Below are 26384 nucleotides of genomic sequence, written 5' to 3' on the forward strand. Positions count from 1 at the left end.
CCTGTTCCTGGAGAGCGACTGTCCTGTAGGTTTTCATTCCAAACTATTCTAGCACACCTGATTCTAATAATTAGCTGGTTGATAAGCTGGACCAGGTTAGTTATAACTGGGGTTGGAGTGAAAACCTACAGGAGGGTAGCTCTCAGGAACAGGGTTAGAGAACCATTGTCTAGAATAAGTTGTTAGATATTACAGCAATATTCTCTGTTACTGTGTAATGTGTTCTTAATGTGTTATGATGCCAATTATGTTACGAATGTCATTGTAACGACCTAAAAACCAACCCATATTCAATAAAGCCATGTGTTTGAAAGCTCATATCAGTTCTGCATTCATAGGCTGTGTGACAGTTACAAAAACCAGCCCTCTCACCTCAAGAGGCCGGTAACATTTCTACAACGGTGAGTCGCTGATTACATAAAACACTGCTGTGTCTCCCTGATAAGACTCTCTGAGATAGATACCAAACGGACTCGTGAGTGTGTGCGTGCGTGCGTGTGTGTGTGTGTGTGTGTGTGTGTGTGTGTGTGTGTGTGTGTGTGTGTGTGTGTGTGTGTGTGTGTGTGTGTGTGTGTGTGTGTGTGTGTGTGTGTGTGTGTGTGTGTGTGTGTGTGTGTGTGTGTGTGTGTGTGTGTGTGTGTGTGTGAGTGTGTGAGTGTGTGAGTGTGTGTCAGTGTCAGTGTCAGTGTAAAGGAGCCAAGGGGAAGGTCAAAGGTGTGAAATGCTCTTTTCTCTCTTTGTCTATTTGTTGCGAAACACAATTAGTCAGGCCTTCAGCTATTTTTTAAGCGCACAAGAGATGTTACAGCTGTTCTAGGAACTCCAGTGTGGGTGTGTGGGTGAAAACAAGAGATAGAACAAGTAATATATACATAAGGAATTGAGCACACCACAGAGAAGGTAAAAACAAAAGTCCCCTTTGAACTTCTGAACATGCTCCACATACATTTGAAGTACATCAAAATCCATCTATCTGTGTTAACCGTTCAATTAATCATCAACTACTGGAAAGGGAGGTTGGAAAGAACTACAGTAACCTCACAACACTGAAATCTAGGTTGCCTAAGAGAAGACTGACTTAACTCAAGTTGAACTGAATAATGTATGCACATGTACACTTTTGGCAATGATGAGGCAGTTTCAGGCTTTACAGGCAGCCCACCTCTCTGGAGGGATGGAAGGAGGCCTACTTCCAAAATGGCTGAATTATGCATCTTCCCAGGTGGAACTAGACTCAGTCCTTGTTTCACTCCTTTTTTACAAAAAGGAAGCAAAGATTCCCATTTCAAATCCCTCCGATGAAACTACCCTCCTTCTCCTTCCAAAACGTAATATTACAAATACAAAACGTAATGTTACCCTCAGAATGGCTGCAACAGACTGAGTGGATGGTTTCCCACCTCTTTGTCTCCCTGGCACTCTGGCCTGTTTGGCTCCAAGTGGTCCCTCTTTACTGGCCCCTGTAGAATCATAATCGTCAGCCGGGCCTAAAAAAAATGTGAAACCTGATCTTGTTTGTAGATGATCTTATTTGTGAACCTTGGCTGATAGACATCTCCCTCAGGTGAGCAGATTTTCATTCAGCACCATTTAGTGGGTTAGAGAAGAGCTCTTTGGCAGGACGTCAAGGGTATATATGGAAGGATTTGAGCATGAGTTCTGCTTATGGACCCTAGAGAAAAATATTAGGTTTTTCTTTTAGTACTTTTCACCTTTCAGTAGGGTGGGAGTGGAACAAAAGAGAGAAGAGGAGGAGTGGTGGGATGGAGAGGGGGAGTTTTACATCACACTTTTAGTTCTCGAAGCAACAATATTACCATTTCTGTTCTAGGTCTTCAAAAGGCTGTTTGAGACGTAAAATTACTCAGCTACTTGAGACCTTTCTGACACGCAGACAACAAAAATCACTCTTACACAGTGCCATAAAAGGAATAATCTGTTTAGTAATAAAGGGAAGGAGGACAATAAGAGGCAGTGTGAAGACAGTGTGTGTATCTCAAATGGCACCCTTTTCCCTATGTAGTGCACTACTTTTGACCAGGGCCCATAGTGCTCTGGTCAAAGGAGTGCACTATATAGACAACAGGGTGCCATTTGGGATGCCGCCAGTGTAAGGGATTTGAGGTGGGGGTGGTAGCAGATTACTTGTATGACAGAATTTGCAATTATCCCAGGATGAATCATGACAAAGATAATACATGCACCCTGTCTCATGAATATTCTAGATTGGCCACTCCCTGATCCTAACGAGGGACCAGGCCTTTAATTACCACTGATGGCTTCAACTTCATCATCACACACGGGTACGGGTGCATACACACACACACAGTCGTGCACACACAAGGCGCTCAAACACACTGTCACACACACATAGGGACATGCATGCACACGCACACACACGCACGCACGCACACACACACACACACACACACACACACACACACACACACACACACACACACACACACACACACACACACACACACACACACACACACACACACACACACACACACACACACACACACACACACACACACACACACACACACACACACACACACACACACACACACACTGTGTATTGCTTCACATCAACAGTATAGTTCCTCTCCCTGTCGACCAGACAAGCACCACATTTGGCAGTGTTGTTGCATGTTGCGAGGCTGTTCCACTTCCTGGAACACGCGGTTTAGAGTAGTGAAACTGCTGCATTTGCTGATGAGGCCAGTTTGGTCAAGCAGCTCATGAGACCTGCTTGACCAAACACTGCTTAAGCTTTACATGGCAGCATGTCTACAGAGCAGTCCAAGGCAGCAGTCATACTTTCTGCCTGGGCATTGAACACACTTCACACCTGCATAGGATCCTAGATGCTAAAATACCTACAAATGGAGATGTAGTATAACATCTCAAAAGCCTTGTGACGACCATGAAAAGCACACAGAAAACAAGACACTTGTTTTCTTTTTAGATAAAATGTCAAGCATGAAAGTGAGTTTGTATCTTGGCAGCCAGTTGTTTTACGCCCCTGATACACACACACTCCTTTTATCATCGCTACTACCCCTGACACACACAAGCACGCGCACACACACACACACACACAGTCTCCTTTTATCATCGCTATTAGCAAATGTCAGTGCCAAGTGGCCGTGAAGTCGCGCTTAATGAGGACCTGATGCTGTTTGCGTTAGATAAGGTGAGGAGCCTAACTAACTGCCAAAGCAGATGAAGACCAGAAAAGAGGTAAACACTGAGGTGGACACACCAGTCACCTGGTTAATCCTCCTGTAGTACTTCAACAAGGAAGGCATGAGTACTATATACCACAAATGCCTCTTCAGATGTAGTGTTCCTACACGGTGTATACATGGGCTATGTTGTTGTAGTTGAGAATGCCACCACAAGAATAACAAGATGTTCATTTACTCAAAACGTAGATTGATACTACACCCTCCTCTCCCCTGCTCTGTGACAGTAATACTTGTTAAATAAGGAGGGAGGGTAAACAGGAAATGAGCTACGTCAATTCTAATGGATGTGGATTGTCCGAGGTCAGAACACTTTGCCCCGCGGTGCCACCTTTGGAGTGACAGATGTGTGCAACCTCCATGTGACGTGGGAAAACGACCCCTTACTGCCACGACCGCCGGGCCCAGTGCGGGTCATTTGTCCCCTGTTCCCATTCTACACCGTTGATGGCGCTAGCCAGGCTGAGGTGAGGGGAACTGACAAGCGTTCAGTCCCCAGGGCACAGCTTTCCAGTCAAGTGGATCGGCAGGCTGGGGGATAAAAAAAAAAATCAAATAAATGACTTATGAATAGTCATTTGGTCTCCTGCTACCACTCCCAAACAATCTAGACCTCTCTTGGCTGGCTCTCCATCTCCAGCTCACAGCAAGCATCCAAATGCCTTTGATTACGCTGATAGCATTTGACCTTAAAAATCATGTTTTGACATACATGATAAGGGCGCTAACACAACGATGCCATGGTTAAGCACTGGTATAGCTCGCCGCAGCCTTAGCAGAACGTTTCGCTCTTACCTAAACTACGATTCCAGTCTTCTAACTCCCGTTCCAAGTCCCCTGTGTAATGACCTTTGATTGTCATGGCAGGGCTGTAGCCTTAACTAGCTGAACAAGAGGAGAGAGGTGAGAGTACTGGTGCATCATTCTCTGACAATAAGAGCCGGGGGGGACAGGGAGTGTGGTGGAGGGGGATGGGGGGAGGGGATGGGGGGGTGGGGGAGGCTGTGTGGTGGAAGCACAATGAGCCCAGTGTTACTGCGATGTGCTCACCATTGTTTCGCCCTCCTATTAGGTATCCCACTTCCGCCCAGGACAGGAACCAAGCTACCCAAGGCTGCCTAGCTGCATGCCTGATATAGGCCAAGGACACAAAGACAGACACACTGACTGAATGAATCAGACTGGTCCAGATAACATTTGAAGACAAACTACTATAAAATAATAGAATTAAATGATAGAAGGTGGATAAAGGTGGTGGATAATGGCCAGTTCTCTCTTGGGAAAGAGGTCTTCTGAACCCAATGGGATTTCCGGGTTAAATCAAATATTGCCTATCCCAGTAATCCCAACATTTTCTAAAAGGTCCAAGCAGGATGATCTTGGCACACTTCCTGTTTCACCAACACCTGGTGCCAGAAGGATTTGTGTCTAAAGTCTTACGTTGTGTGAAGCTGTGCTGGCAGAGGAGTCAAGGTAAATACCACACATTCTGTACAAGGCCAGCTAGAAAAATCTAAACATTTCAGAATGAGCAACTAGGAGTTATAGCAACATCAACATGTCACACGTGTGGAATGCACCAACAGCTCATGCTTTTTGCATTTTCGTAGCATTTCCTTCTTCTGGCTCACAGGTTTTCCTGTCAGCAAGGCAACATAGAGGAGAGCAACAGGGCCCATGGGGGGAACACTATTATTTTTAACGCTAGGATTTTATGTCCTTATTGTATTTGGACCTGCGCCTACAGAGCCCAGGTGGAGATAATTTCAAGGACAAGCTCCAAAAATGTGTTCTAACATCCAGCAAAGGACATGTGTGGCTAAGAGCATGTTACTCGCCCTCAAATGGTAGTTGTTACATATATGCTGTAAATTGTAGACATTTCTTCTTGTCTTACAATGGGGCTGAATATGTTGACTGAAAGTGGACCACATCCCTTCCTCAGTAGTACAATAGCAGTGTTTGGTCACAAAATGACAACAAACACACACACACACACACACACACACACACACACACACACACACACACACACACACACACACACACACACACACACACACACACACACACACACACACACACACACACACACACACACACACACACACACACACACACACACACGCACCATCCATATATGGTTATTTAATTAATGAATTCCCAAATCTGATTTGACTGGTGCCAAAACCATTTCACTTTGCCCTTGCATAAAAACACCACGCATCATGCACCATGCAAAAACAAAGAATTGGGACTCAGAGAAGTACAGGATGATCCGTTGGTAAGACCGCTTCAAGGCACTTAAATCCTACTCATGACAAAATGAACAATTGATGGGAACAAGCAGGCAGACATCTGTCATGAAATATGCATGTCTGTAACACGTTACAACATGCATACGGTATATGAACCTGATGTTTTACCTTGCCTGTCCTCCTCCTTCCTTCCTGCATCACCCTGACGTGTGTCAACACCCAGACTAGATTGAGGTGACAATCGGAAGCGAGTCACGAGTCACCTGTCCCTCGTAGCGCTTGTCCACTTTGGGAACATTTCAGAGGGAGGGGATAAATTGTGCACACACTTGAAAAGTAGCAACTCATTGCATCACATGACAGATCCAACCTCTCTAACCCCCCCCCCCCCCCGTGTCCCTTCAGACAGCTGGCTTCAACCAAGGTGTGGGTTTTGGAACCCCGATGAAATAACATTACTTAGAATTACCATGGGAATTACTGTAACAATACGGCTTGGTGCCCTGCTTGGAAGAACTAAGATCAGGTAGATATCTTCAAATGTAAAAATACATGTTTTAAATACTAATTCTATACCCAATTGTGTCGTTACTGGTTACCAATAAGTAGAATCTAGATTAAATCAAAAATAACTCAAAAGCTACTTCAAGTCACATCAAATGAACAATAGAAATACACTGTGAGTAAGTCTACCTGCTTCTGTGTTAGTAATTATGTGTACTACTTCTCTGGTAGAAAGTACAAGCCGGACGGTAAGGTCCATCCTGAGGAAAAGGGGGTCAGTTCGGGCTTCCTTGGACCCAGCAGGGTCTGGTAATAAACGCTGGTCCTTTTGTTCAGGCCACAGTTGGCAGGGGGGGCGGAAAACAATACAGCATCTATAAGGCCTTCTCCCAAGGGAGGCTTGTACTAACTCTGTCCATTACATTCAACCTCAGCCTGGAGGAAAAAAGGGGGCTGTGAACTACTTTAATGTTAAACACTATGATGGTGTTACCTTGTTGATATTCTTGTGAATGCTGAGTGATTCAGATTATACAAAACAATAGGTCTACTTGAAGTCGTTGATGTTCAATGTGCCTTGCCTTCAAATCATGTTTGATATTAACGGCAATTCAAATGGTATTCTTGTGACCGCTCTCCCAGAGTCTAATACTAAAACTTCAAGAATCTGCTATGATCACTTTGATCACTCTAGTTTGATGCCCTTGTCCTCCTCCATGAGATGGATGACCAGATAAGACCCTGTTCCCAGTCACTTCCTCCTGGGCTTAAACTAGGCTCCTTCCAGGGTTCCTCTCTAAACGACAGGCTGCATGGTTCCCGATCTCCACGCTCCTCAGGCCTGACCCTAATCTGTGTTAGGCACCTCTGTGGGGGTCCCAGGTGTTGTTACAGCTGTGGTCACCCAGTGAAGAGGTGTGTGTGTGTGTGTGTGTGTGTGTGTGTGTGTGTGTGTGTGTGTGTGTGTGTGTGTGTGTGTGTGTGTGTGTGTGTGTGTGTGTGTGTGTGTGTGTGTGTGTGTGTGTGTGTGTGTGTGTGTGTGTGTGTGTGTGTGTGTGTGTTGAGGGGAGTTGTTGGGAGGCTGTTAAAGGCCCAAGGAAGTGGCCAGCTGATTAGAACCAGATGCCAGACAGATGGGATGAGGAGGGCGGCTACACATAGGTGTGACCCAAATAGAAGCACACTGTCGCCCATTCCTGACTCATGGAGGCATGGTTCTTCCTTTAGCCAGGCCCAACTTCACACCCCCATCTTTGCACATGGTCTCCTCCTTCTAGGGGACTGTTATGAATGTTACCATGGGGTCACAGAACTATTTGGGTGGGGTTGTGTGTGTGCACTCGTGCACATGTGCCTGTATGTGTGTGTGTGTGTGCGCACGCGCGCGTGTGTGTGTGTGCGCATGTGTGTGTGTGTGCGCGTGTGTGTGACAGGATAGGAGTAAATAGGCCAATAAATCGTTCTATTACGAGCCGATCACATCGAACATTCCCTCTCGCGTTCGCTGCCATTCAAAGATGTATCGCTCACCGACTGAAAAACCAGGAGGGCGAAGGGGGGATAAACACTTTGAAAACCAAAACCAGCCCGCTCCAGTCAGCCAGCGTGTAGACTAGGCCCGATGCCACAGGGACATTTTTAATCCTTTAATAGCAAGCCTTTACTGTTCCCTCTCGAGCCACACTCTAGGTGCACTCCAAAATAAGTGTTAGGAGGACCCTTTTATTTCCCCACACTCTTCCTCTCTCGATGCTTCCTCCACCAATTAGTCATTAAGCAAATCGTTCTCTTCAATTTCATCGGCCTCAATCCTTCTTCGGACTACAATTTTCTCAAGACTTGATCCTTTGATCCTAGGTGTGAAAAGGGGGGGGGGGGCACTTTAACATAAATCTTAAAGGCTCAAGGAAAATGGAATTCTGTTAACTCGAGAACATTGTCGTTTTCAACACTTTGTGTGCCATTGAACAACAGCGTGAAGAGGTGACGAGAGAATCTTGTTGACCACGGCTGTAGCATTATACTCACACAAACACACTGGCCCGGAGTAACAGACCAAAGAGTGGTTAACAATCACATTCCTTCAACCAATTCACTCTTCACTGGCAAAAGACTGAGAGAGTAAATAATCCTGTGGCTAGCTACCTATTAGCTCAATGTCCTTGATGAGATAAATAGCTTTTATATTCTGATAGTGCTCTCAAATTGAACATTGTGTCCCTTGCCTCTGTCAGAGCTCACTTCACTACTATCAGCACGTCTCTGAACCAGCCAGTTATGTTAGATCTTGTGGCATAGGTGTGGAACTGTCATATAAGGTGTGGAACTGTCATATAAGCCGAGAAGTTGTATTAATATGCATTGTGAACTTGTTGTTCTAACAAAGCCTTAAAATGTGAGAGCAACTGACTTCACCTCTCATTTCATTTCCTCGGATTTAAATGCTCCTACGTATCAACCATATTATGAGATACGGTTTAACCCGTTCCTTTACGGAGCTCACTTATAGATACTGTATATAAACCCAAAGTCTATATGTTCACTTACAACTCATATTTTTTTTTATTTGGAGAATCATTCAGGCTCCCATAGGAATGTAGCATCATTAATAACAAAAAGTTGTAGTTCTAGACTGAAGTTCTGTACTAGGAAACACGTTCCAGCATATTTATCAGAATGAATACATTTTCTCTTCTAAGTAATAATGAAAAACCCCAGAATTCCGCTTGGTAGAATGTGTGCTCGGCCAAATGTTAACGTCTGGGAGCGCCACACAACATTAAAGTGAGCACAGTGAGAGAGAGAAGCCTTGTTTATACCTGGCGCTAGCATGCATCCTTGGTCCTGATCTTGTCCACATTCTGATTGGGCCCACATTTTCAGATATGCGTCTACACATGGTATTAAAATGTGTCTGTTATCTCTCCACTGTGTCCACCTTGTGACCACATTTCCTGGTCCCTTCCTGTAATTCAAATTATTTGACTAATTCTCTTTCAAAATCAAATGTATTTATTTATTTATTTTATGACACATTTTCATGACATAAGTTAATGGTGACAACTTGATGATTTTAGATGATTTTAGATTGTATTTAAATTGATCATTCAGATTTAAATGGTTTCACTGTCAAGATCCGTCTGCACTTGTGAGATATCCAGACACAATGTGCGCCTTACTACCTCCGGAGGTGGTCAAGAAGATCTAATCACAACCAGATCACAATGTGTCTTCTGATCGTCTACACCTGTCTACAAATGTGGCCACAATCTGGATCTAGAAACAGTACAGGACAAGACAAAACACACATGTTAGAACCAGGTATAAACAGCACTATAGAGAAAGAGAGAGAAAGAGAGAGAGAGAGAGAGAGAGAGAGAGAGAGAGAGAGAGAGAGAGAGAGAGAGAGAGAGAGAGAGAGAGAGAGAGAGAGAGAGAGAGAGAGAGAGAGAGAGAGAGAGAGAGAGAGAGAGAGAGAGAGAGAGAGAGAGAGAGAGAGAGAGAGAGAGAGACGTGAGGGAGGTTGATATCTTTTCATTCCCCCAGGTGGAAAGATATAGTGTGGCGCTTGAGAGCGCCTGCTAAGGCAGGAAACTTTATTAGACTAGTTAAATATTAATTCTTCCACTCAAAGATGATCGAAAAAATTGTTTTCATGTCATTTTTGCTTTCAGGCCACCTGGCTTTCTATAACGGCATTCCAAAGAATTTGGAAACAGTCGTCAATATGAGACTATATTATTCTATAATGTATAAGTACTGCATTGCCTATGTACAGGTACAGTATATTCATTTAAGATACTAGTAAAAAACAAAGGTGTTCTATTTTGACAAGGCTATTTATTCTAGAGTTGCTATGATTTCATTCAAAATAAAGTATTCTAAAATGGTGGTTAAAAGGAGGAAGAGAGAAGTAGCCTTGGGGATATATATAAAAGGGTAAGAGGAGATACGGGAAGACAGTGCACTTTGAACAATGTACTATTTTAGTGACTACTGAGAAATGGAAGCAGAACCAGCACCATATTGACAAGGTTAACAAATCCCCCAGAGTGTCAGCATTTTGCTTAGAATCAACAAAGTAGACAAGTTTCAAGGACACCTCTTAGTGTCAAAACCATCAACAGCCAGAGGAAATGTGTTTGTATGTGTGTATCATATGCTTCTCAGGGCGTGAAAATGTGTGTGTATCATTTTGTTCCTTACCTGCTTTCCGCAGACAGTCAAAGCCGAAGAAGAGCCGCACCGGAAAAGGAGAGAGAGAGAGAGGGAGAGAGAGAGAGAGAGAGAGAGAGAGAGAGAGAGAGAGAGAGAGAGAGAGAGAGAGAGAGAGAGAGAGAGAGAGAGAGAGAGAGAGAGAGAGAGAGAGAGAGAGAGAGAGAGAGAGAGAGAGAGAGAGAGAGAGAGAGAGAGAGAGAGAGAGAGAGAGAGAGAGAGAGAGAGAGAGAGAGAGAGAGAGAGAGAGAGAGAGAGAGAGAGAGAGAGAGAGAGAGAGAGAGAGAGAGAGAGAGAGAGAGAGAGAGAGAGAGAGAGAGAGAGAGAGAGAGAGAGAGAGAGAGAGAGAGAGAGAGAGAGAGAGGGGAGGATAATGATCAATTTTGAGTTCATAATAATCACTGATAACACACGTAATTTTTCAAACATGAATTAAGAATGTGCTGGACATTAGAATATTCACAATATGTTGCCAAAGTGACCTTATTTGTAAAGCTTTGTGCAAGAATTTCAAAGACTAAGGAGATTAGAAAAACGGACTACCGCTTATTACAGTGATTTTGATAATAACATCAATACAAAACACAAACTTTTCAAAAACAACTATTGTATTATGTAAAGGACATCTTGTAAAGCTGACTCCATAGTCGTCCAAACTACCGCATATTGTTAAATGACATGTCCCATTCTATATCAGTTTACGGGGAGAATTCAGTTGCGTCTGCAATATTTCCAGGCCTTTTTTAATAATGGCCTTTTGTTTGTGTTGTTGTTGTACAGCAAGCAGAGGCTCAAATAATTAGTTTAGTCAATTGACTTCAATGGTGACTGACTGGAGAGTCCACTCCACAGTAGACATATCCTGGTCTTAATGAATGATTTTCTGGTCTAGTGCACGTCCACATAAGATACATGGTAATTATTGTCTGGTATCGCTGGGATCAATTTGCATTTAACCTAGATTTCAACTAAGAGTGGATTGTGGCGCGTTGTTATCACACAGACATATGACAGGGAGAGAGCGGCAGCAATTATCAATGTGGAGCAATATTATTGTGACATCCCTTTCATTTGATTCAACATAATCCCCGAGAAGAAAACATCTAATCATTAGCATTTATGCCAACACATATTGGCAATATAATTTACAACTGATACGATAACACCACCTAAAGTGGAAACTCAAACATCCCTATACAGATCTGCCCAACACCGTTCCTCCTCCTCCTCTCCCATCCTTACTCCAAAATGCATTAACCAAGCCATATATCACCATCTTCACATTTCATTTATACTCATGTCCCAGACGTGAAAACAAAGGAGCCTCCTGAGACGTGGGGCCCGACCTGCCCCCCTCCTCCACCCCATCACCCCCACACCGCCCCACGACGGGCGGGCCCTGCCCAGTGGGTCACCTAGTTCTGCACGGGGGCTTGCTTTCCCAGGCTCATTACCAGACAGGAGACAGGGGGCCAGGGGAGGGAAGGAGGGAAGAAGGGAAGGAGGGAAGGAGTCTGCCCTGCATGGCCCTGCTGGGATGGGGACCATTACTTTCAGGTGAACTGGTTTACATGGGGACCAAACTCCCTATTCAGACATCCAGCCTGAGGAGCCCCCCGGCCTGGCCTGCCCTGGCCTCCACTCGCCAATGTAGGCTAGGCCTATGCCCCCTCCAAACCGACCATGCACACACACACACACACACACACACACACACACACACACACACACACACACACACACACACACACACACACACACACACACACACACACACACACACACACACACACACACACACACACACACACACACACACACACACACACACACACACACACACACAAAGATGACAGAGTCATGCCCAACAGATACCCACACTCCTCCTCACCAATTTAGCCCTTAGGTTTGGTGTGCTCATTAAAAACAACACACTCCCAATTTACCAAGTAGGATGTTGAAGGCAGGGAGACATTGATTGACCTTGTTAACCTCAGTTGTATCTCAATGCATAAAAAAAGTTATTTAAATAGTACCGTTTCCATTGCATTCATGGATACCTCATATCTAGCCATGCCCATTGCATTAAACAATGGTGGAGATACATTGTAACTGGTAAGAGAGAGAGAGAGAGAGGAGAAAAACAGAGAGAGAAAAACACTGTCAATGTCCTCTATTGAATCTCATCTCTTTGAGAGAGAGGGAGAGAGAGAGGGAGACGCACAAACAGCCAATGAGTGAATACAAAGGGAGCCTTTCAAGTTCATCTGGACTGATGTAATAAAATTGACACATGGAGTCAGAGCTGGATTGTGGGGTGTCTGTTCTACCTAAACTCTCATTTCCAAAGCTCTGTCACCTCCCTTCACTGCAAATGAATCAATTACAGCCCGACCTAATCCTGTTAGAGCGATGAAATGACTGCATACCTCCCCGTAGGCAGGTGCTGCATGCCAGGCTCAAGGGCTTATTATTCAGACTAGACTATGTACTGTCATCATAAACCAGTGGTGTATAGCATTATGTGTTTGTCATTATGCCATCAAAATCATTCAAAATGTAAGCTACCTTTTTGTTGATCTGATTTTGAACAGAAAAGTGTATTTCTGAATCTCACCGCACAACATTGTTGTGGAAGGATATGAATGTATGTTGATCTGAAACTGTCTAATGGATATAATAAATAGCATTTTCCAAGCAGAAACGGCTCCCTGACCTCTCTTTCCTTCCTTTCTTTAGAAGAGGCATTGCTCATACGGGTTCTTTTCACATCTCATCACTCCTTTATGCAAATCCTAACAAAGGGAGAGAAGCTTGTAAAACTGTAGCTTTATTGTCAGGTATAACTGTTTCTGTTAGTACTTTACAGGGCAAATAGAAGGGGACGGGGGGGGGGGTAACTAACACTGCCTTATTGTTTACAGCCCACTGGTTGAGGGCCCTGGTTCTGCTACAGCACGTTTGCAAGGTACAATCCGTCTAGCGGGGGCTCCCGACATTCTGAAGCACCTTGTCAGATAACGCCTGACCCACACTGAGGAGTGCCTCTGGGGAAAATAATGAAACAAAACAATGACAGAGGGCTTGTGTGCAGCCAAGAGGAGAAACGGGAGGGAGGGAAAGAGAGAAAGAGAAGAGTGGGGGAGAATAGGAGCGCACCACAGCTAAGCCCCCCCCCCCTTCCCTCCATCATGGGTCGGCCCCTGCTCTGCTCAACCAGACCATTGTGCACCCAGGGGGCTTTGGAGATAAATGGCCGCATGTTAACCACGTTTGACGGGCTGCACAAAAGGGGACACCTCGGGTCCCATGACGCAACCTGTACCCCCCGAACACCCCCCACCTCTACCCAAACATGAGGTACAGGGGACAGTGCCACTAAAGCACCCAATGAAGCGCAAAGAAAAGAGCACAACAATTTGTCACTGGGCTGTAAGAGCTTTGTGCTTTAAGAGTTGGCAGGGCAGGTTACATTGTAGGGTGGGGAGGGTTAGAGGTAGGCTTTTATATGTAACACCTTTAATAACTAACACAATTATCACACAAAATATAAATGGAAATAAAAGCAAAAGGAAATAAATATCTCTTTGTGCTAAACTGTTTTCCGTGTGATCGTAAATGACAAATGAATCTGTTTGGATGTGTTTGCTCATTGAGGACTGCTCAATTGAATACTTGTATTTTCTGGAACATATATTGTTGTCCTATACTTAATGAGTCAAGTCCAAACCATTACAGATAGAACCATCACACAATGGAGAAAAGCACGCTATTGGAACAAACAAATCTTATAAAGTTATCGTTAACTTTTGAGGGCTACTCCCACAACAGGGGAACAATCGCCTTTTTACAAGGTGTTTGTCACGTTGTAAATAAAATGGTACTTTGCAATCGTGCAGATATAGATCAGAGTTCGAAATAGATCAGATAACACTGCGTTTTAAAATGTATCTACTCTACACCTCTTGTCCATTTAGGAAAAATTAGCAACCTTTAAATTGGGGAGAATCCTAGAGAATGGAATGGCTGACACCCTAGCACCCACTCGCAACTTGGGGGGGGGGGTATAGTACTCGGCTGTAGTACTAACCTTTTCAGCTCTGTCACAGCTTTGATGCTTGACAGGATCCACAAAAGCACCTGCCCCATCCCCGGAGTGTTCGTTCAGCACCCCCCTCTCATTTTCTGTGACCTGGCCAGCATTCCTCACCATCAGGGGGTCCTTCCCATGGCTACCTTTACCCAGTCCCCCCAACCCCCCCCCCGAGCTCTCATACAACCCACCCAGCCCTCGTAATCCCACTGCAAACACGGTTAGGCCTGCGCAAATGCAACGCGCGAGACTTCTCAGGCCTCAGCTAAAGGTGCACAACTGATTAGGCCCCATTGCGTGGGAACTAAGGAGAGAATCTGTGAAAGAAAAACTCATTGAAATGCATATGGGACTTTCCCAAAACCTGGCCTGTGAAGTGTCATTTTGTGAGAGAGAGATTTCATGGTTGACAGGTCTGTGAAATAAGCGATGTAGGTTTTCGACTAATGATGATAAAAAAACGACAATATTTATGTTTTTCTTATAAATGTTTTAAAAATATGACCAATGGCAACTAAAAAGGTTTTATAAACAGAGGAAATGGAAGTCATACCAAAAAAATTGCTCCTAATAATTACTTCTCATAGCAACAACAATGTCTGGCAAAGTTTGAGAGGACTTTAAAAAACGCACTATAATTTTCTGATGTAATGAATATGACCCTGCTAGAGTGCTGCGTTGCACCAGCCCAACCCAAACAGTGACAACACTTATATCCACACAGACAATGTCATCCCAGCACCCCTCCTTTCCTTTGTTCCCGGCTTAACAAAACTCAGCCGTCACGCCGTTTTAGCTCAATAAAGACCGTGGACAGCCGTAACCCCATCAGGCCCTGCTTGTCATATGCAAACCTCTGTGTGTGTGTGTGTGTGTGTGTGTGTGTGTGTGTGTGTGTGTGTGTGTGTGTGTGTGTGTGTGTGTGTGTGTGTGTGTGTGTGTGTGTGTGTGTGTGTGTGTGTGTGTGTGTGTGTGTGTGTGTGTGTGTGTGTGTGTGTGTGTGAGAGAGGGAGAGAGAGAGAGAGAGAGAGAGAGAGAGAGAGAGAGAGAGAGAGAGAGAGAGAGAGAGAGAGAGAGAGAGCAGAGAGACAGACAGACAGACAGACAGACAGACAGACAGACAGACAGACAGACAGACAGACAGACAGACAGACAGACAGACAGACAGACAGACAGACAGACAGACACAGACACAGACACAGACACAGACACAGACACAGACACAGACACAGACACAGACACAGACACAGACACAGACACAGACACAGACACAGACACAGACACAGACACAGACACAGACACAGACACAGACACAGACAGAAAGACAATGTGTGAGGGCAAGAAAAAATCAAAGAAAGAGAATGGTAATGTGCGGTTGATGCAATTGTGCCATGCTTAATCTGTGAATGTGGTTTGTTTGAACAGATGCTTAATGTCAGAACCTGACATTGAGAGAACGCGAGATAAAGACAAACAAACTGCTGAAGGGGACGGCCAAGCTTAACATTGAAAGGTGTTTCTCATTGACCAGTGAAAAAGATTATGCTGGACCTGGCTATTATGTCAGACTCCATCTACCTAACCCTATAAGACCACTTCCCTGTTCCTGTCTTGTTCAGGATGGTACAAACTCCTTCTGTGCCTTTTTGTTGTTCAGGAAAAAGATGAGCATTCAAGGGGAGGAGCTTTGCATGTGTAACAACAAGAAACTCCCCTCTTTCCTACCCAGTACACCCCACCCTCCTCTACCTCCTATCCCCGCCCAGCACTACAGTCGCTTGTCAGAGCAATGCACTAATTGCCAACATGCCAGGCTGCCACCATAATACAAACGGGGGGTGCATTAAGCGTGGCTCGCTCATTTGCGAGGAGGACGGCTGAGAAGGTGCCGCACATGAATATTTCATTAAGTCTAATTGCACAGGATCACTCCTTTATGGTAAAACCAGAGTGAATGCAAGTCATTAGGAGTGCAGCCCCCTGTACTGTAAAACTCCAAACGCAACATCACATTAAGATGCCCTGTGATTTGTCTGCTTAGAGGGTACGATAAGACGTGCCATCTGGATGAGTGGCACACACATGGCACTGCCAAGTCTCTTTAGTATACTATACACACACCACCCCAGTGATGGAAGAGAGAACCACACCTGCAAGCATTTCCCTCAGATGAATGACGCCGGAAATGACACACAAAATCAAAGATGTTGATCTGAAACTCTCACGCAACTGTCCCTTTTACAATACTTCTCCCTCATCTCCTCTGAAGCCATACCTCCCAACCATATGGCAAACAAACACCATAGCAGAGGTGAAAGAGTGCTCACCTTTCCTTCACATGAAATGGTATCGGGCCACTTTGACAGGAATGCCCGTTCCCATACCCCTGAGTGGTTGGACGAACACTAGGAAGGGAATCATTTAGCCGTGGAATGTAAGGACAGGACATCCCCCTCAGATAAGACAAGGGCAGCCTACGCCTGAGGTTGTGACTGAGCAGCTCAGAGTACGGAACTATCAGGAGGGAGGCCCACCATAGGGGCTGAGGCTCAACTCAGGCCTGGCTTCCATGAGTGATGAACTTCCTCATTACTTTAATTGCTAGATCTGTGACCAGGAAGTTGTGTCCTTTCATCCCTGACTGGAACCCCTGCTGATGTACCCTGGGGAGCACTACAGACGACCCAATAGGAGGACAGGACAGTGAACTGGTAGTTTTAACCTAACGCACAGAGAGAGAGAGGACCGCTGCATGGGAAACAAAGGCTGTCTCCAAACCAAGACAGGACAGGAGAGTGGATCCGAACAACGGGAAGAGGAGAGGAGGCGCTGGCTGGTGCCTTTCTGGCTGTCACAAGAGGGGGTTTGGGAAAGGAGGGTAAGGATGGAGGGAGCAGGATGGAGGGTGGATGCTGTCACCATGACTAATCCCGTCACCCAGTTGGCTGTGTTTGTTACCTGGGGAGGTGTCTGGGTGACATTTGGTAGTGACAGTGCCGGGAACGGCTACGGCTCAGAGGAGCCTCTGCCCCAGTCAGAGCCTATTTAAGGATCACATCACATCTACCCATCCTGATGTCTGCCCTTCCACCTCATAGTGATGGACAACACGACCCAAAAGCTGATCATCAACGGGATTCAAGTGCATGGTGTTGTTGTTGTTTCTAACCCGGTTGCTGTCATGTAAATGGCCAGATATGTTTGAGTGGTGAGGTTAATCACCTTCCCACTACTCACGGCAGATATAGGTTGAAAGAACGTTTAGAAAACAACACAAATGTAATTACAGTGATGTCAGTCTTTGAGATCTTTCCGTTGTTATAGTAGTAGGGGTCCTAAAGCATACAGATCTAGTTCAGCAGAGGGCTAACAGGGAGGACTGGAGAGAGACAGAGAATAATCTCCAAAATCAATCTATTTCTATTACTTCTACACAGAACAGTTGATCTTTATCACCGAAAACACGCCACAGGGGATATGCATCAGACACCACAAGCCAGATTCAACCACGGTGTCTACTTCCAAGAGAGAAAAGCATGTGGGTTTGTAAACTTTCCCACTCAGGTGACGACAGTACAGTGGGCCAGAGACCCCGTATGTAAGCTTTAAGTCCTGGTTGTGTAGATCTGACCGGAGCACTCTCTGACAGACAAACAGAACTCTCTGTGGGAGGCATTCACCCGTATGGGAGAGGTCTGGACCCACAGATGTCATGACACCTTAATCCACCGATCCGTTATTGATTGTTCCATGTGTGTGACCTTGCCCCGGGTGCCTCACCACACCGCGCCAATCAAGCCCACATATCCGTGTGAGGGATGCCGCATACGTGTGTCTGAAAATGTTGTCGTCTGGCTCAAACATGTTCAGTCGATATGTATACAGGCCTCGATCAGCGAGCACCTCATGCTCACTTAAAACAAATGAAGACAAAACGTCTAAAGCTGCTCCATTTAAAATAACTGGGGAAGATGTGTAATAGTTCAGTAAGGTTATCATACATAGCTCCCCTCTCCCCAACCCCCCACCCCTGATAGTTGCACTGAACCTTATTTCCATTCATTATCACGGGGACTGTTGTTTCTGTAGCCTGCAGTGACATACCTCATTATTGACCTTGGTAAATCCTAGCTGTTTAGGCTAAAGGCGATGTGGCGCCACAAAATGTCACGGGGGAACTCTGTATTCACTCATGAAGAAAATATGCACATGGTTACAGAGAGAAAAAAAAATACAATAACCCATGTCAGTCACCTTGAAATGCACCAACACTGTCAGGCACACAAATAACCAGCAGAATGTAATGCTTTAGCAGCCTGATTCGTATCCCTCAAAGTCAGTCAGTGCAGTGTGGCCCTATAGTACAAACTGAAGCAAGCAACACTCTCTGTGTCTCCGCCATTCCAGTCAGCAGCGTAGGGAGGCGTACTGTAGGTGTTCTGAAGCTGTCAAAGCGGGCTCTCTGTTCTGAAGACTTTTGTGCTTCTGACACAGTGATGAGCATTGTTTGTACAGTTAGACGTCTTGGCATTTACAAGCAGGCAACAGGGCCCATGCATCTCAAAGAAGTACGGTAAAGAGAATGATGAGTGAGTGGGGGTGGGTGTGGGTGGGCACGGCAGGCAGGCAGGCAGCAGACACACTAATATGTACATGGCCTGTTCCTATTAGTCACCGGTGACGCGAGAGTAACTGCGCCCCCGGTGGCATTCTCTCCTGTCCCCCTCAGTAGTGACAGATGTTAGGAGGACAGGCAGGATAAAGCTGTAGCTGGAGTGGTGGTAGTGCAGGCCGGCTACGGAACGAGAGAGGTGGGAGAAGTGTATAGTGTTGCTGTGGATTAGTAAAGCAGGACTTAGGCTACTCCTCAATAATTCTATAGATCGCTCTCTTTCTCAAGACAGACAGGATACCAGATCATTTCATTAATATGATCAAAACAACATTTAACTTTGATCATACACAAATACAGACCAAACTGTACATCTATGAATAAATCACTGACTTTGGCCATTTGAACTGGGAGTGTATTAATATGGGAGTGTGTATGTTATTGGGTGTATGTTTATAAGTGTGTAGTCAGGAGTCATTGGGGCCAAGTCAAAGAAAAAACGATGGAGCATAGAGGCATCCGGCCAGCCCATCTCTCTGTCCCTGTATGTATAAAGAGTGAGGAGGGGGCAGTGGCTGCATAGAGACTTAACACGGCTCCCCAGGCCACCGGCACACTGGTTAATATAATGTCCCTGCCTCCGCCTGGCTACTTGGTGAAGCATTATCTCTCCTGCACCTCTCGGAACAAAGGCCCCCTTCTTCCCAAAGCAGGCCTGTCTCCTCCCCAATGTCCAAAGGTGTTTGGTGAAGTAAATCTGCCTAAATCCTGCACAGCTTGGGCTGGCAAAGGGAGGGAGGGAGGGAGGGAGGGAGGGAGGGAGGGAGGGAGGGGAGGGAGGGAGGGAGGGAGGGAGGGAGGGAGGGGAGGGAGGGAGGGAGGGAGGGAGGGAGGGAGGGAGGGAGGGAATGAAGGTGAATGAAGATAATCTCCTTTTCTTAACAAAAAATTAGGAATTCATATCACATGGTGTATTTTAAAGTTGCAGCATCCCACCCCCTTTCTCTCTCTCTTGCCCTGTTTCTATTTATCTCTCTCTTTCTGTCTGCCTCTGTGGATGTGTGATTCCTGACCTATGAAGCAGCAGGAGAAAAGAGAAGAGGCCTACCACAATGAAGTCTGTCTCGCTAGACAGCACCGCAAGACAAGTGTTTTGCCTCTGAATTGGGCTTTATGGATCTATTCAGGGTTATGTAGTCAGTATTAAGGCCTTGGAGCACAAATCGCAAGCTCTATCTTTTAAATGTATGGAAATAGGCATTATGAAGGTAGTTTGTTGTGGGTGGGTGAGGGATGGATGGGGCGGAGTGTGCAATGCAATGCAACACACAATGTGACTAGCACAACCAATCCACAGGGGAAAACAAAAACAAATCCCACCTGCCCCCAACTCTGTCATGCTGATTCAAATGGAATCTGAAAAGTCTCAGGCACTCGCAAGATTTCTTTTACAGCCATAAAACAATCTGTTGCGTTCCCTCCCTCGCAACCATGCTCTCTCTATCCACACCCCTCACCTCTTCCTCTCTCTCCCTTTCCCTTTCCTTCTCTCTATCCTCCCTCTCTCACTTTCTCCCTGCTTACCACTCATCTCTCGCTCTCTATCTCCCTACACCACTCATCCCTCTCTCTCGCTCTCTCCCATTCAGCTGTGAATAGTCCAGGAATGGCATCCCGTAACCCTATCTGTCCACCAGTAGGACCCAGCCCTTGGGCTGAGTGGGAGGGCTATATAGGGCACGTAACCAGGGGAGGCCTGACAAACAGCCGGAGACACCTAAGTTATGTCGCTCAGTCACTACCCACCACCACCTTCTGTCCCTCTTTTCCATAATCGCTCTTTTTCATTCCCCCTCTCACTCTCACTCACTCTCTCGCTGTCTGCTTTCCATTTTTTCCTGAGCTCTTTTCATCTCAGGCTTTGGGATGCTGAATGCGAGAGCGGCCTGGCGGCGGTGAAAGGCCTGAATTGTGATTAAGAATGAGGAGAGGAGCTCCTTTTCTTTGTTCTGCCCTCAGGGGGTGTTTACTGAGGGGGAGGGAGGGGGGAGCAAGGGAGGAAGGGAGGGAGGGGTGCGTAAGACATGGCGGAGCAGATATGAAAGGCATTCAGGTCAGCACTGATGTGAACGAGAGTGGTAATCATACCAAAGGCGTTGTGAAGGACCACCATAGCAGTGCCAGAGAGCTCTCGGACTGAGGGTGTGTGTGTGTGTGTGTGTGTGTGTGTGTGTGTGTGTGTGTGTGTGTGTGTGTGTGTGTGTGTGTGTGTGTGTGTGTGCGTGCGTGCGTGCGTGCGTGCGTGCGTGCGTGCGTGCGTGCGTGCGTGCGTGCGTGCGTGCGTTCACGCATGCACATGAACACGTATGAGTGAGCTCATATGCCATTAGCCATAATAAGCTGACAGACAACGAATAAAAGTGAGAGAAAAAAATGTCTGGTAAAAATCCAAACACAAACAGGAGAGCATTAGAAAAGGTATCTGTCTCCAGCAACTAGGACAATGGCACGTTTGTGAGACATGTGGCATGAATGGTACAGCGGGCACCCTGACACTGCTCACTGCTGATGATAGGAGCATGTAAATGAGACACACTTCCAATGAAAACCCATTGTCTTGAGACAGTTATGGACCCACTAGCCTACTGGCTACGACAGCTACACAAACCATGCCTTCATTTGAATGTTGTCATAAGCCAGAGACGAACCAATGTATTTAACCTCTTATAACTCTAAGTCGGGGTAGCAAGACCATAACAGAAGACACTGCTGGGACCTACTCTTCTGATTTAATCAAACAAGGTTTGTGTCCAGTTTATTAGGTATTTGATCGTAGGCTAAATGATTTTGAAACCGTACACACTTTAGTCCACCAATTTGGTTAATGGCGAGTGGCTTTGAAAGCTGAAATAGTGGCCATTTTCTTTTAAAGAAAAACAGAAAAAGAGACTATTTTAACTTTACTGGCTGGCGAGGTTAAGGGAGCGCTTTTGACAGCTGCGCTCACACAACCGAACGAGCCCTCACAGCTGGATGTGACGTAGGCCTATAGCACCAGAGGGGGGACTGCGAACTGCAACAAAGCTGCGCAGGCTGCGCGTATCGAGTTACACAGGGCCTAATGTGACCTCCCATTGGGACCCGAGAGTGGCAGAGTAGGGGGAGATGTGTTTGGGGAGGGGGGAGAATAGAAGTATAGGCATAAACACAAGAAACTGTCATAGTGTACATGCAACAGACAATATGTGGACAATTCCAACAAAGGGTTAATAGCATTTACATAATGATCGCGCATATTTCGAATTAAAATATGAGGATCATGAAAAAAATCTATAATCAAACAAAAACACATCACCTCACAACCTGTATATTCTGGTGCTCCGTTTCTCGATTTGCGATAATAAAATGCATAGGTCACATAACAAGACCCATCAGGCCTTATAGATATTCCTATAGGAATAGTCTACTGCATCGGAGTGAAAGTTGGCCTCAGGCAAAAAAGTATATTCAGGCACACATGAGTTGTAGTAGACTTTCAGTCTTATGAATTCAAAGTTGACATTCTGGATAACACACATTTACACCAGACCAAAACTGTGGGCCGACATGTCTTTTTGTTGTTGCCTTAAACCACACAATTAAAAGTCTTACATAGACAATATGGGCCTATCCAGCGGACTGTAAGGCAAACACAAGCATATTCAAAATAACTAATTGCATATGAAGATATAGGCTATAAAATTCGCCCACAAGGTAGAAGCTATCCGCGAAAAATGGGGAATTGGTGCGCAAACATTGCCTCAATAAAATGATCAATAATAAAAGTGAACATCTGGGAGGAGCAACAGTAACAGAAGGCCTCCGTTGTTGAGCCTCTGACGAGACGTAAGCCGGTGAAAAACGCTTCCAAACTATCTAGAGGTTGGTTAAATAAATACGTTTACTCTTAAACAAATGTAAACTCGTCAACAATACTTTTTTCGTTATGTTTGCCCATGTTGGCTGAATGGTCTTTGAAATTCAATCTATACAATTTCAATTGTAAAATTCACTTCTCATCGTGGTCCTTACAAACACCAAGGTGCAGTTAGAGAGCAGCAATACTTCTCTCTATTTGCCTTTGTTGGTCAGAAACGTGCTTGAGAGCAGTAAAGACCCTGAACAACCTACTGATTTCACTCAATCAGTGAACGAATAAAAACGAATAACCACGAGAGGTCGACTGAAAATAGTTCAAAAAACAATGTCATTTAAATGCAAAGATGTATTTAAAAATATATGTTGACAATAGCCTACGTCTACAACAAACAAACAAATAAAACAAGACACTGTGATAATTAACACCAAACATCAAGCATGTGATATTAAAGTAACAACAAAACCGACTTCAGTTCAACATTGACATTAAATAAAACTTTACATAACACACATGGCTGAAACGTCAAAAAAAAGGGATGCCCTCCTCGCAAAATCCCTGTCACAACTCCTAGGCTACACACAACTCAGGAGTTTTTTATATCCCATGTTCTCTGTTGCTTTCCCCCCTGACATAATCGTTAAAAACGAAAATAAACGTCGTAACACATAACTACATATAACTCAATTCTCAAGTAACTGTTCGATAATAACAGAAATGCACTCGGATACGTTTGTGTGATCCAGTCTGTGAGCTTGCCTATGAGTTGTGTTGCGTTTGGTGCTGCAGCCTTTGTGACGCGCCGCATCAGAACAAACAACAAATGTAACATTCAGAAACTGTCACTCTTACGTATAATGACCATTTCAAGACCTTGATCTCCAATTTGACAACCTATAATAACTAATACGTGGTAAGTGTCTGTAAAGACACCAAGTCTGAATGGCAATAATGGCACAACACAACACAATACACACAGCACAACACAATATACACAGAAATGAAACAGCGTTGAATACACGTGAGATAAAGCCCATTTCCTTCATAATCACACAAACGTTACCAAAACAATGCAATTTATACATAATCCACAGGTTTTCCCAAAATCTCCAGTTCATAGCCTACGAGAAGCGCTCCTACCCATATAACGGTTTTCCTGCATGTCTGCTAGATCATGGCACTATCTCACTGAACCGCTATTCGAGCCTCATTCTGAAGTCCCTTTCTCGCACAGTCCAGACTTTTGATAGTCTACTTTAGTGTTCATCATCTCATTCAAAATAAACATTAAAATGCTTTTCATACTGATTAAATTCAAAACTACAACAACATGTAGGCTACTTTTACGCAGCCTACCCTCTTCACAACGCTTACACTGAATGTAGCCTAATTGCACTGTGGAAGGAGACAGCGCGCGGGATGTCCCGCATATGACTGGTGGCAAAACATACAAATGTTCCGGAACTGTCCTTTTATTTTACTTTGAAAATGTTCTTACCGTTCTTTCTTTGTGGGTTGGATTGTTTTCGCCTCTTACACCGGGGACCCTCCGCCATGATCTCCTGCTTCATTGATAAGACGAGTAGGCTAGGTCAGATGGCATGCGCTCCGCATGGGCTCGGCTCCTTCAATCAGCAGCACACAGGCAGGCTCTGGTTGGTATCTAATAACCAAACAAAACGGCGACAAAATGTTGGGACAAGATGACTGTATGGATCCTGTTCAACCACAGGGGCACGACATATAAAAGTTAAAATTCACTCTAAAGTCTTCAATGAAACTCCATATGTGTAAAGAAAGAGTCCAGGAGAGTGATATTGAGTAGGATCGTAGGCTACTGCGTCCGCCGTCGCCTGATCTGTTGATATGTCTCTAATCCGGCAGAGCGTCAATGAACCGAGCAGAAGGAGGAGGACAGACAGACAGGCAGACACATTCGATAGCTTACAAGGATGACTGAAAGCTAAGGCATACATTACCACTAAGGTCGATTATTGTATGAAGTCACAACAAAAAAAATAGGTGTACCTTTTTGTTTAAGTTTGCTGAACTTTCACATAAACTTGAGCCTTGTTGATGACGTTTAGGGATTGTGACGGCTTCCCCTACTGTCAGTCAAAAGCGACTTTGCTGTCATCTCCAAACTGAAATCTATCCCATTGGTTCAGTTTTTAATCACTAAAATGTCAAACTTAACCAAAGAACTATAAGCCATAATATGTTACATCCTTTTCTCGCCCATAGGTCATCTCAGTCATTTAGAGTTTAGTTTCCCTTTTTGCAAGCTATGTTTATGAGTGTTAATATTCTGTAAAAAGCCAATCATTTTGATAGGCCATTCATGATAAAGATTCAGCAAGAATAAAACGTGCTAAATTGTGCAATCTTAAAATGTGGGGAAATAGACAAACTTCCCTTTTATAAGAAATTAATGTTAAGATGTATTTCATCTACCATCCAAACTGATTGATAAAAATGAGAATCAGCCTGTCCATGGCCCACATTCAAATGTTGTGTAAAATGTAGGGACGTGGTGTTAGTGGAGTTTGTATTAAAACGGTAGCGAAGCGAAGGAGAAAACAAACACACACACAGTCACCAACATTTACACGACAACACACGGAATAGGCTACTGCCCCACATGGAAAAGCTTTATATTGTACATTTACGAGGGAAATCAATTGAAGTAGAATGGTTGAAACACAGCCCAGACGAGGATGTCCTAGTTTAAAGATTTAAATGTGGAAATGTTGCCACCGCATCGCATTTTTTTCACAAGGCTTTGGCATTTGCACCAGTAGTGAACACACACATAGGCTACAACACACACAATAGTGCGGATGTCTGTGGTCACTGCACAAACCCCAGCTACGCAGAATAGGAGACGTTCACATTTGGAATGTGGATTAAAAAAACAATGTTGCTCCATCTAATAGAAGGCTATACATAAAATGTACAAATAAGATGGATGGCAAACCAACGGGAATAGCCTACGTCCGTTTCCTACCAAAAGGAATAGGAACGAATAACATCGAATACATTTCGATTCCCCGGAAAGGACACCCGGAATATGATAGCATCAGAGTACAGTTGACGCAAGTACCTACAGCGCTCTACCCACTCCTGGAGCAGCACGGACCTTTCTCACCTGCTCAGGTAAGTGGTCCAACTTTTATAATTGCGCAACAGCGCACGGATACCTGAGGTACCTGCATGCCATAGCTACCTCAACCACATAGATGTTGAAGTTTCACAGTCAGAAACTGCTGTAAAAATGACAATGTGGTAAAATACACCTACCAGAGTGTCAGTGTGATCCTTCAAACAGCTGGTTAGAAGACAGGACGTCAAAGAGAAATGGTAAAGTGGTGCGTCGTGGATCCAAAGAAAATAACTGGGAATAAGCCTTGAAAATAGCTTGACGAGGGACCGTTATTCCTGATGGGCAGGTTAGGACTGATCTCTTTCAGCCACTTCACGAAACAGACCTGGGGACGCGCACTGACGTGTTACGCCTCTTCTAATGACATTT

The 26384-nt window shown here is 44.9% G+C and overlaps 1 protein-coding gene and 1 long non-coding RNA gene across 5 annotated transcripts in view; one reads left to right on the forward strand and one right to left on the reverse strand.

Annotated features, from left to right (window-relative positions):
* Positions 1-26380, reverse strand: part of zeb2a (zinc finger E-box binding homeobox 2a) — a 49326-nt gene extending 22946 nt beyond the window's left edge. For 2 of the 3 annotated variants that reach the window (XM_046363097.1, XM_046363094.1), the window contains exons 1-2: positions 26153-26380; positions 24351-24515 (exon numbers count right to left, since the gene is read on the reverse strand). In XM_046363097.1, coding sequence (XP_046219053.1) covers positions 24351-24423 — 73 coding nt within the window. In that variant the 5' untranslated portion in view covers positions 24424-24515; positions 26153-26380. Of the gene's footprint in view, positions 1-24350; positions 24516-24880; positions 25108-26152 lie in introns of those variants that run through there. The other variant, XM_046363095.1, reaches the window with a different exon arrangement.
* LOC124043936 overlaps positions 25479-26384 on the forward strand; it is a 53254-nt gene continuing 52348 nt past the window's right edge. For both annotated transcript variants that reach the window (XR_006840410.1, XR_006840411.1), the window contains exon 1: positions 25479-26008. This is a non-coding gene — a long non-coding RNA (uncharacterized LOC124043936). The remainder of the gene's footprint in view (positions 26009-26384) is intronic.

This window comes from Oncorhynchus gorbuscha, linkage group LG09 (assembly GCF_021184085.1).
Source record: "Oncorhynchus gorbuscha isolate QuinsamMale2020 ecotype Even-year linkage group LG09, OgorEven_v1.0, whole genome shotgun sequence".
In the NCBI taxonomy this organism is placed as follows: domain Eukaryota; kingdom Metazoa; phylum Chordata; class Actinopteri; order Salmoniformes; family Salmonidae; genus Oncorhynchus; species Oncorhynchus gorbuscha.